The 13,992-nt window shown below is 47.1% G+C and overlaps 1 protein-coding gene across 1 annotated transcript in view; it reads right to left on the bottom strand.

The window, feature by feature from the left end:
* Window positions 1–13,992, bottom strand: part of LOC118366834 (ephrin type-A receptor 6-like) — a 298,784-nt gene that overhangs the window by 6,258 nt on the left and 278,534 nt on the right. Inside the window, exons 10-15 of the mRNA XM_052493450.1 lie at window positions 11,009–11,079; window positions 9,397–9,525; window positions 8,640–8,825; window positions 2,172–2,233; window positions 1,839–2,048; window positions 784–933 (exon numbers count right to left, since the gene is read on the bottom strand). Of these exons, the coding sequence (XP_052349410.1) occupies window positions 784–933; window positions 1,839–2,048; window positions 2,172–2,233; window positions 8,640–8,825; window positions 9,397–9,525; window positions 11,009–11,079 (808 nt within the window). The remainder of the gene's footprint in view (window positions 1–783; window positions 934–1,838; window positions 2,049–2,171; window positions 2,234–8,639; window positions 8,826–9,396; window positions 9,526–11,008; window positions 11,080–13,992) is intronic.

The raw sequence follows: 13,992 nt of genomic DNA, 5'->3' as shown, positions 1-13,992 counted from the left end.
GTTTCTCTGTTTGCGTGCTCAGTGTTGCTTGTTCTATGTTTCTCTGTTTGCGTGCTACGTGTTCCTTGTTCCATTTTGATCTGCATTGAAATTGTTTTTAATAACCTGCCCAGGGACTGCGGTAGAAAATTAACCGGCTGGCTAAAACAGTCCCTTTTACTGTAACGTTGACTAATGTGCACTGTCGCTGTAACAAATCAAATGAACTCAACTCAAACTCAACTCATACAGTATGGAGATTCATAAGAAAGGACTTTCACAATCCCCATTAAGACTCCCAGGTTAACGCCATAGAACTCGCCAGCTTGTTGTCCTAAAACATGCAAATGAGTTACCTTTGGTTCGTTCGGCTATTCCTATGGGGGAAATGAATAGGAAAAGAGTGTGGTTTTGGGATAAACACAGAAAATAAGGTCTGAGGTTAACATAGGCTTTGGAGATCTTATATGTTATGTTCCATTAGATAATATCAGCCAGTTAACATGAACTTTCTGAATTATGAAGCCTTTAAGTACTTTATGTACTTGGTTTGATTACATAAATGCTTCACAATTCACAAAAAGTGACGTTAGCTGATGATGATTACAGCATACAACAACACCTATAACATTTCCTAAGCCTATGTTTACCACAGATGTAATTTGCGTCATTTATTCAAAAACCGTACAAAAAAAACATGAATTTCCCCATAGGCTTTGGAAAAAGAACCATGGTGGAGTTAGTGTCTACAAAAAGACGCCATTACAATTGCTCTCTATAGTGAAGACCTCATTCACAACTCACGTCCTGATTGGACATCTCCCAGTAAGGCCGCTCCCCGTATGACATCACTTCCCACATGACGATTCCGTAGCTCCAGGCGTCGCTGGCTGATGAGAATTTCCTGTAGGAGATGGCCTCTGGAGCTGTCCACCTGATAGGAATCTTACCTCCCTGTTCTCACACACACACACACACACACACACACACACACACACACACACACACACACACACACACACACACACACACACACACACACACACACACACACACACACACACACACACACACACACACACACACACACACACACACACACACACACACACACACACACAGGTTCCATCTGCTTTGTAACAATACATGCTTGAGGAAATATGTGCAATTTATAGACCATATGCTACAGTCTCAGTGTGATTGCACTTTTCTGAAGTCTCTTAAGATGTACACACACATTTTCACAGTTTGAGACTTTGTGTCAAGGTACAAGTAAAAGCTCTGAGGTGCTTTAACAGCAGAACTAACCTCCCTCCTCTCTCCCTTTCCCTCTCTTTCTCCCCCACTCTCTTAAAATGAGGGCAGAGTAAAATCACCAGTCGGCACAAATCCTTAGCATGTATTCTGGCTGTAACCCAACCCCCTGCCCCCTAGCCCTACCAAACCAAAGTCCTTCCGAGTGGAAAATGGTTTACAGACCCGTGAATGCCCCCAAAAGCAACATGTCCTATTCTGTTCTCTCCCTCTTTCTCTCCCCTCTCTCTTTTCCAGACCCCAGAAAGCACCACTTCCCCTCAGCGTGACTCTGTAACCCAGAGAATAGAGGTCACCAGGACGCCAGGCAGTCAGAGAAGCGCTTTAACTTTCCACTGAAACACTGTGTAAGTGTTTTCTTTGAAGCATACAGTCTATACACTCCAGAAAGAGGACAAAAAGAACAACAGAGGATTTATGGAGGTTTTGCAGGGAAATAAATAAAAGTAGCAACATATGACTTGTGTTTCTCTTGTTTGTGTTTGTGTAGGGGTTAGAGATCAAGGGTAAGGAGTTAGAGGTCAGGGGTTAGAGATCATAGTTACCGTGGTGGTGTAAGCAGCCTCTGGGTCGTCCTCCAGGACTCTGGACAGGCCGAAGTCAGACACCTTACACACCAGGTTGCTGTTGACCAGAATGTTGCGGGCGGCCAGGTCTCTGTGGACGTAGCCCATGTCAGACAGGTACTTCATGCCTGACGCAATGCCACGCAGCATGCCCACCAACTGGATCACTGTAAACTGGCCATCATGCGTCTAATAAAGAGAGGGATACAAGAGAGAGAGCTTTTCATTTGTGATGTCTATTTGTTTGTTTATAATTGAACATCAATAAACAATAAAGAAAAAGAAAGAAAACAATTGTTCTTCGCTTCTCACCCTCAGGAAAGAGTCCAGAGATCCATTCTCCATGTACTCCACCACAATCATCACAGGTCTGCCTGAAATCACAGCAGACAGCACCACCAGGTCAGTCAGATCCCAGCAAACATGACTCCATTGGTCCCATCTGGGTGTTCGGTGGGCACGGACTAGCCCACATCAAGTCCACACCAGCCCAACACGGACTAGTCCACATCAGCCCAACACAGGCTAGTCCACACCAGCCCAACACAGGCTAGCCCACACCAGCCCAACACAGGCTAGCCCACACCAGCCCAACACAGGCTAGCCCACACCAGCCCAACACAGGCTAGCCCACACCAGCCCAACACAGGCTAGTCCACATCAGCCCAACACAGGCTAGCCCACACCAGCCCAACACAGGCTAGCCCACACCAGTCTAACACAGGCTAGTCCACATCAGCCCAACACAGGCTAGCCCACACCAGCCCAACACAGGCTAGCCCACACCAGCCCAACACAGGCTAGTCCACATCAGCCCAACACAGGCTAGTCCACATCAGCCCAACACAGGCTAGCCCACACCAGCCCAACACAGGCTAGTCCACATCAGCCCAACACAGGCTAGCCCACACCAGCCCAACACAGGCTAGCCCACACCAGCCCAACACAGGCTAGCCCACACCAGCCCAACACAGGCTAGTCCACATCAGCCCAACACAGGCTAGCCCACACCAGCCCAACACAGGCTAGTCCACATCAGCCCAACACAGGCTAGCCCACACCAGTCTAACACAGGCTAGCCCACATCAAGCCCACACCAGCCCATCACGGACTAGTCCACATCAGCCCAACACAGGCTAGCCCACACCAGCCCAACACAGGCTAGTCCACATCAGCCCAACACAGGCTAGCCACACCAGTCTAACACAGGCTAGCCCACACCAGCCCAACACAGGCTAGTCCACATCAGCCCAACACAGGCGAGCCCACACCAGCCCAACACAGGCTAGTCCACATCAGCCCAACACAGGCTTGCCCACACCAGCCCAACACAGGCTAGCCACACCAGTCTAACACAGGCTAGCCCACACCAGTCTAACACAGGCTAGCCCACACCAGTCTAACACAGGCTAGCCCACACCAGTCTAACAGAGGCTAGCCCACACCAGTCTAACAGAGGCTAGCCCACACCAGTTCAACACAGGCTAGCCCACACCAGTCGAACACAGGCTAGCCCACACCAGCCCTACACAGGCTAGTCCACATCAGCCCAACACAGGCTAGCACACACCAGTTCAACACAGGCTAGCCCACACCAGTCTAACACAGGCTAGCCCACACCAGTCTAACAGAGGCTAGCCCACACCAGTTCAACACAGGCTAGCCCACACCAGTCCAACACAGGCTAGCCCACACCAGTCTAACACAGACTAGCCCACACCAGTCTAACACAGGCTAGCCCACACCAGTCTAACAGAGGCTAGCCCACACCAGTCTAACAGAGGCTAGCCCACACCAGTTCAACACAGGCTAGCCCTCACCAGTCGAACACAGGCTAGCCCACACCAGTCGAACACAGGCTAGCCCACACCAGTCTAACACAAGCTAGCCCACACCAGTCTAACAGAGGCTAGCCCACACCAGTCTAACACAGGCTAGCCCACACCAAGCCCAGCTACTTCATAATGTAGAGGCGATGACTCATTAGCATATGTGGGGGCATGGCTTGCTAATACCCCAATTCATGTTGTTAAGTTAAAAAATAATTCAAGATAAAAATTGCTGACACCATTCAAAACAATTAACTTTAAAGCCAATTATCTCGTAATCATATTTTTTCAGATAGAACCTTACAGTTTGAAGTTCACAAGGTATTTTGGTGAAATCGTTACTGAGAGTGTCGTTCCAGTTTAAGTGTTCCGTTGTGTGACATCAACAAATGAATGATATTGTTCACTGCCAATGACAAAGTCTGTAACAACTTTATTGTTTTTCATTCCAGTTCTCTGCTGCCTGTGACTGGAACGAATTGCAAAAATCGCTGAAGTTGGAGACTTTTATCTCCCTCACCAATTTCAAACATCTGCTACCGACCGCTGCAGCTGTACATTGTCTATCGGTAAATAGCCCACCCAATTTTACCTACGTCATCCCCATACTGTTTTTATTTATTTTTCTGCTCTTTTGCACACCAATATCTCTACCTGTACATGACCATCTGATCATTTATCACTCCAGTGTTAATCTGAAAAAATGTAATTATTTGCCTACCTCCTCATGCCTTTTGCACACAATGTATATAGACTCTCTTTTTTTTCTACTGTGTTATTGACTTGTTAATTGTTTATTCCATGTGTAACTCTGTGTTGTCTGTTCACACTGCTATGCTTTATCTTGGCCAGGTTGCATTTGCAAATGAGAACTTGTTCTCAACTAGCCTACCTGGTTAAATAAAGGATAAATAAAAAAATAAAAAAAATAAAAAAATGTTTTTCTGAAATGACATACCTGGATGGCAAACCAACAGGGTGGGCTTGTCACAGGTGAGAGACAGGCCACCTGCTTTGGGGCCAATGTAAAGCTGATGAGCAAAGGTTCATTGGTCCAATGTGGGCAGCCTACCTACATAGATCCAATATTTTAATCAGCATTAGGCCCACATCATGACAATGTGGGCATGTTTGTTGGGAAAAGATGGGCAAATTTCAGGCAAAGTGAGGGCTGCCCTCACCAGATATGGGCTGCCCGCACTGGGCCAATACCTTGGGGACCAATGTGGAGCCGAAGAGCAAAGGCAAAACAGAGCAAAGGCAAAAAAGCCTAAGTGGGGCCAATATTTTTGCCCCCATTGGGGACACATCATGCCAATGTGGACATGTTTGCTGGAATATGTAAGAGATATGGCTAACAAGCCTGCACACCCAGTAGGTCTCCAGGACTGGAGTTGGAGAACCTTGCTCTACAGTAATACTACTATAATCCCAAGCAGAAGTTATCTTCTGCATACTGGGTAGATCACCATTGTGTCAATATAAGAGTGTAAGGAAGAGTTTCCCTGTGTTTCATTAACCCCTGTTTGCTGAAGGACTCAGAGTGGAGTCACTCTCTCCATACAGTGGTTAATAAGAGATTAACCACAGGATAGAATACATACTTTATTCTCCATTTTTGTGTTATATGGAAATTTGTCCCAACCCCCACAGCCACTCAAACGTTGAGAGGAAGTCATCCACGGTACAGCACCATTGGAGCAGATAGGGGTTTAAATCTAAGGGTTGGTACTCTCTCTAGCCTCTAGGCTACCTGCTGGCCCCATTTGCATTAGCACGGTGTTTCACAGTCAGAGTCTATGGGCCTGGGGAGAGATTAGCGTTAGCCTTTAGCATTAGCATGCTGTTCCCGGTCAGAGTCTATGGGCCTGGGGAGAGATTAGCGTTAGCCTTTAGTATTAGCATGCTGTTCCCGGTCAGAGTCTATGGGCCTGGGGTGAGATTAGCATTTCCCTTTAGCATTAGCATGCTGTTCCTTGTCAGAGTCTATGGGCCTGGGGAGAGATTAGCCTTAGCATGCTGGTTCACTGTGAGGGTCTATAGGCCTGGGGAGAGTGGACAGTAATCCACCACTGGATTAATTAACATCCTGTTTGATTAACAGCCTGATCTAATTACTGGCCACTGTTATCACTCTTTAGTCACACCGGAGGGGTGGAGAGGGAGACAGGCGGGAGGTCAAGGGAATAGAAGGTAAGGGCAGAGAGATAGAGAGGGGGAGCTGGGCTTGAGGAGTAAGGACATAAGAGAGAAGTAGAACAGGGGTTGAAGACAGAGGTCTCCCCCTGCCTCCCATGGGTTCACCCATCTCCTCTCTGTGGTCCCCCAGTGGGTGAGTGTGCTGCAGACTGCACTAATTACAGGATTACACACAACACTGTTGAGAGAGAGAAAGAGAGAAAGAGAGCTATGGGCAATCTAATATAGTTTAATAATGGATTAAAGACAGCAGACAGATGTATTCCATTAGAAATCATACGGCCAAATCCATAAAACTACACATTTATAATAAAACAACGTTTTTCAGAGCCCATTGATTTGTGTGTAGCCCATCAAGGACACAGAGTGAGTGTCATGGCTCCATGGTAATGAATGAGAGTGAACACTATAGGAAACCCCACTGTTCAAACTCATCAGACATTTCACAGCCCCTGATCCACACAGACAGCTGACTGGTTCTGCCAATCGCTCGTTTAGACACGGTAAAGAGACATTCTGTTTATTCCTTCCAGTATCCTGTTCATCTGGGTAATTGTCCCAACAGACTGGCAGTAACGACAGGCCCGCTGTGAGGCTGTAATATCGGAATATCAAATCTGAGATGAGAAAAGAAACGGGATGGGAGGTTAAAAAGCGTGACCCCGCCATGGTTGAATTAGAACAAGGCCTCATTGTCATGGTTACTCAGTTTCCTGTCAAATGTGCTATTTCAATTGCATCACACTTTCTGGAGGACTTAGTTTCAGTTAACAAATAGCCATTTCAGTGAAGTGAAATAACCTTGGCGCTGATATCCCTGGCCTGCTATTTGACTCCGGTGACTCAGTTAGCCAGCCAGGACCTGAATGGAGCTCTGTGGGGGAGACGGCCAGGCAGAGAGAGAGAAGAAGTGGTGAATGGAGCAGCAGGCTTGCAGAGTTCAGGGGCTGTCTGTCCATGGTGTTGACCAAATTATACTTCTCTCTCTATCAGGTCAGCAGCTGAGAATCAGTGTGGACCAGGCCTGCTGCCTTCTCTACATAAATACCTCTCTCTCTTCTCTCTCTCTTTCTCTACAGAAGACCATCCATAGAAAAGAATGAAAGTGTCAAGTGGTGATGAGTGTGGAGCTTTACCTGGTGTTTCTGTTCAGGTAAGATACAGTCACACCCTGATTACCTCTCTCTTTTAATGAGTCTCTGAAGAGGTTGAGGAGAAAACAACAGATGGAGAGAGACAGAGGGAGAAAAAGAGAGAGAAAGAGAGAGAAGAGTGTCTGAGAGTAAAGACAGAGATATAGTAGGGAGAAAACGATGGAGAAAGTGACAGAGTGTGTGGAATCGCTACAGAACAGTAGACTAGTGTGGAATGGCTGCTAGGCATTGTGCTGTAGTGTGTGTGGAGTCGCTACAGAACAGTAGACTAGTGTGGAATGGCTGCTAGGCATTGTGCTGTAGTGTGTGTGGAGTCGCTACAGAACAGTAGACTAGTGTGGAATGGCTGCTAGGCATTGTGCTGTAGTGTGTGTGGAGTCGCTACTGAACTGTAGACTAGTGTGGAATGGCTGCTAGGCATTGTGCTGTAGTGTGTGTGGAGTCGCTACAGAACAGTAGACTAGTGTGGAATGGCTGCTAGGCATTGTGCTGTAGTGTGTGTGGAGTCGCTACAGAACAGTAGACTAGTGTGGAATGGCTGCTAGGCATTGTGCTGTAGTGTGTGTGGAGTCGCTACTGAACTGTAGACTAGTGTGGAATGGCTGCTAGGCATTGTGCTGTAGTGTGTGTGGAGTCGCTACTGAACTGTAGACTAGTGTGGAATGGCTGCTAGGCATTGTGCTGTAGTGTGTGTGGAGTCGCTACAGAACAGTAGACTAGTGTGGAATGGCTGCTAGGCATTGTGCTGTAGTGTGTGTGGAGTCGCTACAGAACAGTAGACTAGTGTGGAATGGCTGCTAGGCATTGTGCTGTAGTGTGTGTGGAGTCGCTACAGAACAGTAGACTAGTGTGGAATGGCTGCTAGGCATTGTGCTGTAGTGTGTGTGGAGTCGCTACAGAACAGTAGACTAGTGTGGAATGGCTGCTAGGCATTGTGCTGTAGTGTGTGTGGAGTCGCTACAGAACAATAGACTAGTGTGGAATGGCTGCTAGGCATTGTGCTGTAGTGTGTGTGGAGTCGCTACAGAACAGTAGACTAGTGTGGAATGGCTGCTAGGCATTGTGCTGTAGTGTATGTGGAGTCGCTACAGAACAATAGACTAGTGTGGAATGGCTGCTAGGCATTGTGCTGTAGTGTGTGTGGAGTCGCTACAGAACAGTAGACTAGTGTGGAATGGCTGCTAGGCATTGTGCTGTAGTGTGTGTGGAGTCGCTACAGAACAGTAGACTAGTGTGGAATGGCTGCTAGGCATTGTGCTGTAGTGTGTGTGGAGTCGCTACAGAACAGTAGACTAGTGTGGAATGGCTGCTAGGCATTGTGCTGTAGTGTGTGTGGAGTCGCTACAGAACAGGAGACTAGTGTGGAATGGCTGCTAGGCATTGTGCTGTAGTGTGTGTGGAGTCGCTACAGAACAGTAGACTAGTGTGGAATGGCTGCTCGGCATTGTGCTGTAGTGTGTGTGGGATATAAAGCCATATGCAGCCATGGGGAATGGCTGGTTGTATTGACTCACTCCCTGTGTCAGAGGCAGCTATCCCACATAAAGACACACTTCCATCTGTCTATCTGTCCATGCAATTCCCATGATCCTCCTTACTTTTGGTGACCACGCCCTCCAGCCTGATGATGTTTGGGTGGTCAAACTGTCCCATGATGCTGGCCTCTCGGAGGAAGTCCCGCCTCTGGCGCTCCACGTAGCCGCCCTTCAGTGTCTTTATCGCCACGGCAATCTCCCTCTTCCCCGGTATCCGCAGACGACCGCTACACACCTCCCCGAACTCACCTGGAACGCGCGAGCACACACACACACACACACACACACACACACACACACACACACACACACACACACACACACACACACACACACACACACACACACACACACACACACACACACACACACACAGTACCAATATGAAACCACTGGTGGGCACTGTTGCAGTGCAGAGACAACTCCATAGTCTCTCCTCAGCTCTCTAAAACTCTAACACTTTTAATTTCCCCCCTGTGAGGGTGTGTGTGGTTTAGGCTTTTAGATTGTTATACTGAGCAGAGAGAAATGACACTTAAATCAGGTGCTGGGAGAGAGAGCATAAGCTTTCTACTGTATAGGAGAGATATGATTAACTTCTTTTCTGTAAAATGAAAACAGATTGCTTCATATGGCATATTACACTATGTTAATATCACACCCAAATGCCAGACCCTTTCACACCCAGTAGGGTATATATAGAGCACACTGTCTAAAGGAGCTTCTGTAATGGTAGAGAATAAACACTACTGTATATATATTGTTACCATACATTGCTTGTTCTTTCCATGCCAATGATAATTGAGGATAGTGCGCCAACCTGCTCCAATAACTCTTTCTATACGGATCCGGGTAGGGTCAATCTCTTTGGCAAACTCATGGACAGCCTGGGTAGGATCCTCATAGGTGTCTGGATCTACATAGGCCTTTACTCCCGGGAACGGGAGAGCTGAGAGAGGACAAGAAAAGACAGACAAAACAAGAGAAGCAAAAAGAGGAGAAGAGAAGAAGATAATGAATTCCAGGGACAAAGGTCAAGAGAAGAGAGACTGGTTTCTGACTTTGGTTACTTTGCTACCTGCCTCCTTCTGCCTTTCTTGTCTTTGCTAACCTCTAGCTGTGAGATATCAGTCTCCCTCGCTTTCCAAACAGAACAATCCATGGTGATACCAAACAGAGCTCCAGCAGTAACCTGAAGACACAATCAACCTCGAAAACAGCCACTTCTGGACGAAACTAAACTCTGAAGGTTGGAAAGATACATCAATATATCACTGGAGAGAAAGAGAAGGAGGAAGAAAGAGAACAAAATAGAGAAGTAGGAGGAAAGTGAAGAGGAGAAGGTGTCCTCTGTCCTCCACCAATGAGCAGGGCAAGGATAGCTCCGAGACACATAGACCGTCTGTATGGAGTCAAGGCAAGCTGTTAACAGAGAGAGAGGGAGAGAGAGAGGAGGCAGATATACTCACTAGGCAGTAAGAGGCCCTGCCAGCCTGACTCTCCTGGGTGTGTTTTCAATCTCAGAGCTCATCCTGCTGTCTGTCTGTTCCTCTATCACTGGCCTCCACACCCCCCATCCCTTTCACCCTCCCCCTCTCTATCTCCTTCTCCTTCCGAGTCATTTCCCTTTTTGTCTATCTGCACCTTTCTCTTCATGCATCACCCCGCCTTACCCCTTCTTACCCTTTCCCTCTCTATCCCCCCTCTCATCACAGGGATAAAACAGTGGAGGTGGAGAGAGAAAGAGCTGTAACTAGATTCAGCCAAAAGGCAGGACACATAGAGGACTTCAAATGGATTTTGAAGAGGAAAGAAGTATGCAGGAGAGGAGGGAGAGAGAGAGAAAGAGAGAGAAAGAGAGCGAATGAGAGAGAGGGATAGGTGGAGGTGTTTCAGAGCGTTTTGTTCTGTGGATATGTTTAAAGGTGCCTATGTATCACTCCTTCTGACATCCCTCCCTCCCTCTCCCTCCCTCTTGCTCTCTGTCTGTAGTGTAAAACTGAGAGAGGGGTGTTACCAATCTCTCAAAGCCTGCTACGGCCAGGGGTTAGGGACACACTTCATCCACATTCACATCTAAACGAATAGAGGCTTGGAAATGGCAGACATGGTTAGAATTGATTGTATGCAAATCGTCCACACAACGTTTCTCTCCAGGGTAGTTCTCTTTAGCATGAAATGGACAGAGAAGCTCAATAACGTAAAGTGTTTGCGTGGAAAATCTATTTTAAGCTTTAAGTCTCGCCACAGTTTATCTTCATCTTTCAACACACAAACTCACAGAAGGCTGAAATAATCATATTCAATTTGTCTGTACACCTCGAATTGATACAATTTAGAGAAGTGATGTGAGTCTGTGACAGAAAGAGAGAGATGGAGAGAAGACAAGTAGAGAAGGAGAAAAGAAACCGACACAGAAAGAGAAGTCCTACCATGTCCACTCTGATAGTTGGTCCTCCTCTTCTCCTCTGAGCTCATCTTGGATTTGATGTACCACTGACACCTGGGAGACACAATGACACATTCTGTTACAAGGAACAAGGTTATGAAAAACCACATGCTAAAACTGAAGGAGTTCACCTTGTCCATAGAGAGATGAACTAAACCAAACTTGGTCTTTTATCTGTGTGTGTTTTCCAGGGATGGCTTGTAGAGTGGTGTGACAATTTTTTCACCAGAGAAACTTTGATCAACACATTTTTATTTATACGTTGGATTCGCCAGCGCAGTCATGTGTGTTTTAATGTGTTTGGGTGTGTATGCATTGGTTAATCACCGCTCCTAACACACTCACACTCTGCCAGATGGGCTGAGCTATTCATAGCCCCCTCTTAGCTCAAACACCACTCTCTTTTAAACAGCCTCTCCTCACACACAAGACAAACACACACACACAGCGTGGAGAAGATCACAGGTTCACACACCAGCCAGTCAACTTCATTAGCTTTATCATGCTGGAGGAACAGGAAGTAATTAACATCTTGTCTACAGATCTACAGGAGAGAGAGAGAGAGAGAGAGAGAGAGAGAGAGAGAGAGAGAGAGAGAGAGAGAGATGGAGAGAGAGAGAGAGAGAGAGAGAGAGAGAGATGGAGAGAGAGAGAGATGGAGAGAGAGAGAGAGAGATAGAGAAGGGGAAGAGAGAAAGAGAGAGAGAGGAGGGGAGCGGGGGAGGGAGAGGGAGAGAGAGAGAAGGGGAGGGAGGGAGAGAGAGAGGTAAGGTTTATCTATAGTGGTGATTAGATAATTAGGTGACTATTAACAGACACACAGAGGATGTAGCTGTGGCCACCATGCCCCTCGGCCGAGTAGGGGAGAACTAGAAAGTGATAGAGACAGAAGAGGAAGTCAGTGCTGGCACCAGTCTGAGAGCTCCATAAAAGAGAAGAGATAAACAGATAGTGAGACAAATACACACACACACACACACACACACACACACACACACACACACACACACACACACACACACACACACACACACACACACACACACACACACACACACACACACACACACACACACACACACACACACACACACACACACACACACACACACACACACACACACACACACACACACACTAATGAGGCTGAGGTGTGTGTGTGTGTGTGGTATTAGTGAGAGACAGCTTGTCAGCTGGTGTTGGCAGAGTGACAGATAGGAACTGACAGATTTCACCTGGATGAGGAGCAGAGAGAGGAGGAGAGGGGAGGAGAGAGGAGGAGAGGAGGAGAGGGGAGGAGAGAGGAGGAGATAGGAGGAGAGGGGAGGAGAGAGGAGGAGAGAGGAGGAAAGGGGAGGAGAGAGGAGAGGAGAGGGGAGTAGAGGGGAGGAGATAGGAGGAGAGAGGAGTAGAGAGGAGGAGAGGGGAGTAGAGGGGAGGAGAGGGTCAGGGGCTTGGTTAGCCAATTTTTTAAAGTTGAAAAGTGAAAGTTCTCCATTGTCCATGAGTCTGACATTAAGAAGGTTTAAATGACGCTGATTGGGATGAGTCAGAGGCCAAAGCAATCAGCACACTCATTACTGAGCGGGGAGGGGTCAGTGTGGGAGTGCACAAGCCTGCATGTTGGTGTGTGTGTGTGTGTATGTGTGTGTGTGTGTGTTTGTGAGTGACTGTGGTTTCCAGTTAGCCAGATCAGAGAGGCTATCAGAGCGCTGGATATCAGTGGGTTGCCAGGTTGGGATCCTGCTGTGTGAGGTCTGAGGCCTGGACACTGACAGAGAAGAGATAGCAACGAAGATAGAGGAGCAGAAGAGAGGGAGAGGGTTATAGGGAGAAGAGGAGGAGAAGATAGAAGAGGAGCAGAGTAGGACGAGAACAGACAAGATGAGAGAACAGGAGAGGAGGATTTGTGTAATGCCAGTAGCCCTCCAGTGATGGGGTCAGTGTGTTGATTAAAGCTACAATCCTGTCCTTCATCAGACCAGTCCAGCACCACTCTATCACTGACTCACTGGCTTTCATGTCTTGCTGCTGAAAAGAAGGCACACACAGACACACAAAGGCTGAATACGCACACAAAGGCTGAATACACACACACACAAAAAGACAGAGGCCCGCTCTTAAAGGTGTCCTCAGAAAGCAGGGTAAAGGATAGTGTTGCGGCTCTGAGGCTTTACGAGGATATTCAGGAACACACAAGCACACCTACCCACCTCTCGATATCAAATCCTGCCTTTAATCTAAAAGTCAATGTAATTCAACATCCTCTCTCCCCTAATATCCACTGAGTCATTACTACATGCTGAAAGTGAAATTTCATATTCATCCTCTCCAGCACCACATCAACATAGAGTATGTGAAAAGGGCGTGTTCCAATGTTTTGTAGTAAAAAATCATAATTAGTTAGTAGCCAATGCCAACTCATAATTGGTTAAAATCACAGGATGCACACCGATGATGTCATTGGAAACTCTTATAATAATAATAATAATATATGCCATTTAGCAGACGCTTTTATCCAAAGCGACTTACAGTCATGTGTGCATACATTCTACATATGGGTGGTCCCGGGAATCGAACCCACTACCCTGGCGTTACAAGCACCATGCTCTACCAACTGTGCTACAGAAGGACCTCTTATCTTCCTCCGTATTTTTCACTACAAAACCAACAAACGTGACATTTTCACATATGTTGATGCTGGGGTGGTGCTGGAGATGATGAGCGGAGGAGAGAGGGATGAGAGGATGAGAGGAAAAAGACGAGAGAGGCGGGAAAGGAGAGTGTTGAAAGAGAAAGATAACCCTGAAGATGAAGTGGAGAGCAGCAGTGTGTGTTTAGAGTAGGCTGTATGAAGGCTGTAAAGTACAGAGATAAACCCACTCCTACACAGGCCAGATGGTCACATATACATACACAGATCTACAGTGCCTTTGGAAAGTATTCAGACCCCTTGACTTTTTACCA

This window comes from Oncorhynchus keta, chromosome 34 (assembly GCF_023373465.1).
Source record: "Oncorhynchus keta strain PuntledgeMale-10-30-2019 chromosome 34, Oket_V2, whole genome shotgun sequence".
Taxonomy (NCBI): Eukaryota; Metazoa; Chordata; class Actinopteri; order Salmoniformes; family Salmonidae; genus Oncorhynchus; species Oncorhynchus keta.
This window is presented reverse-complemented; position numbering and strand designations above follow the sequence as displayed.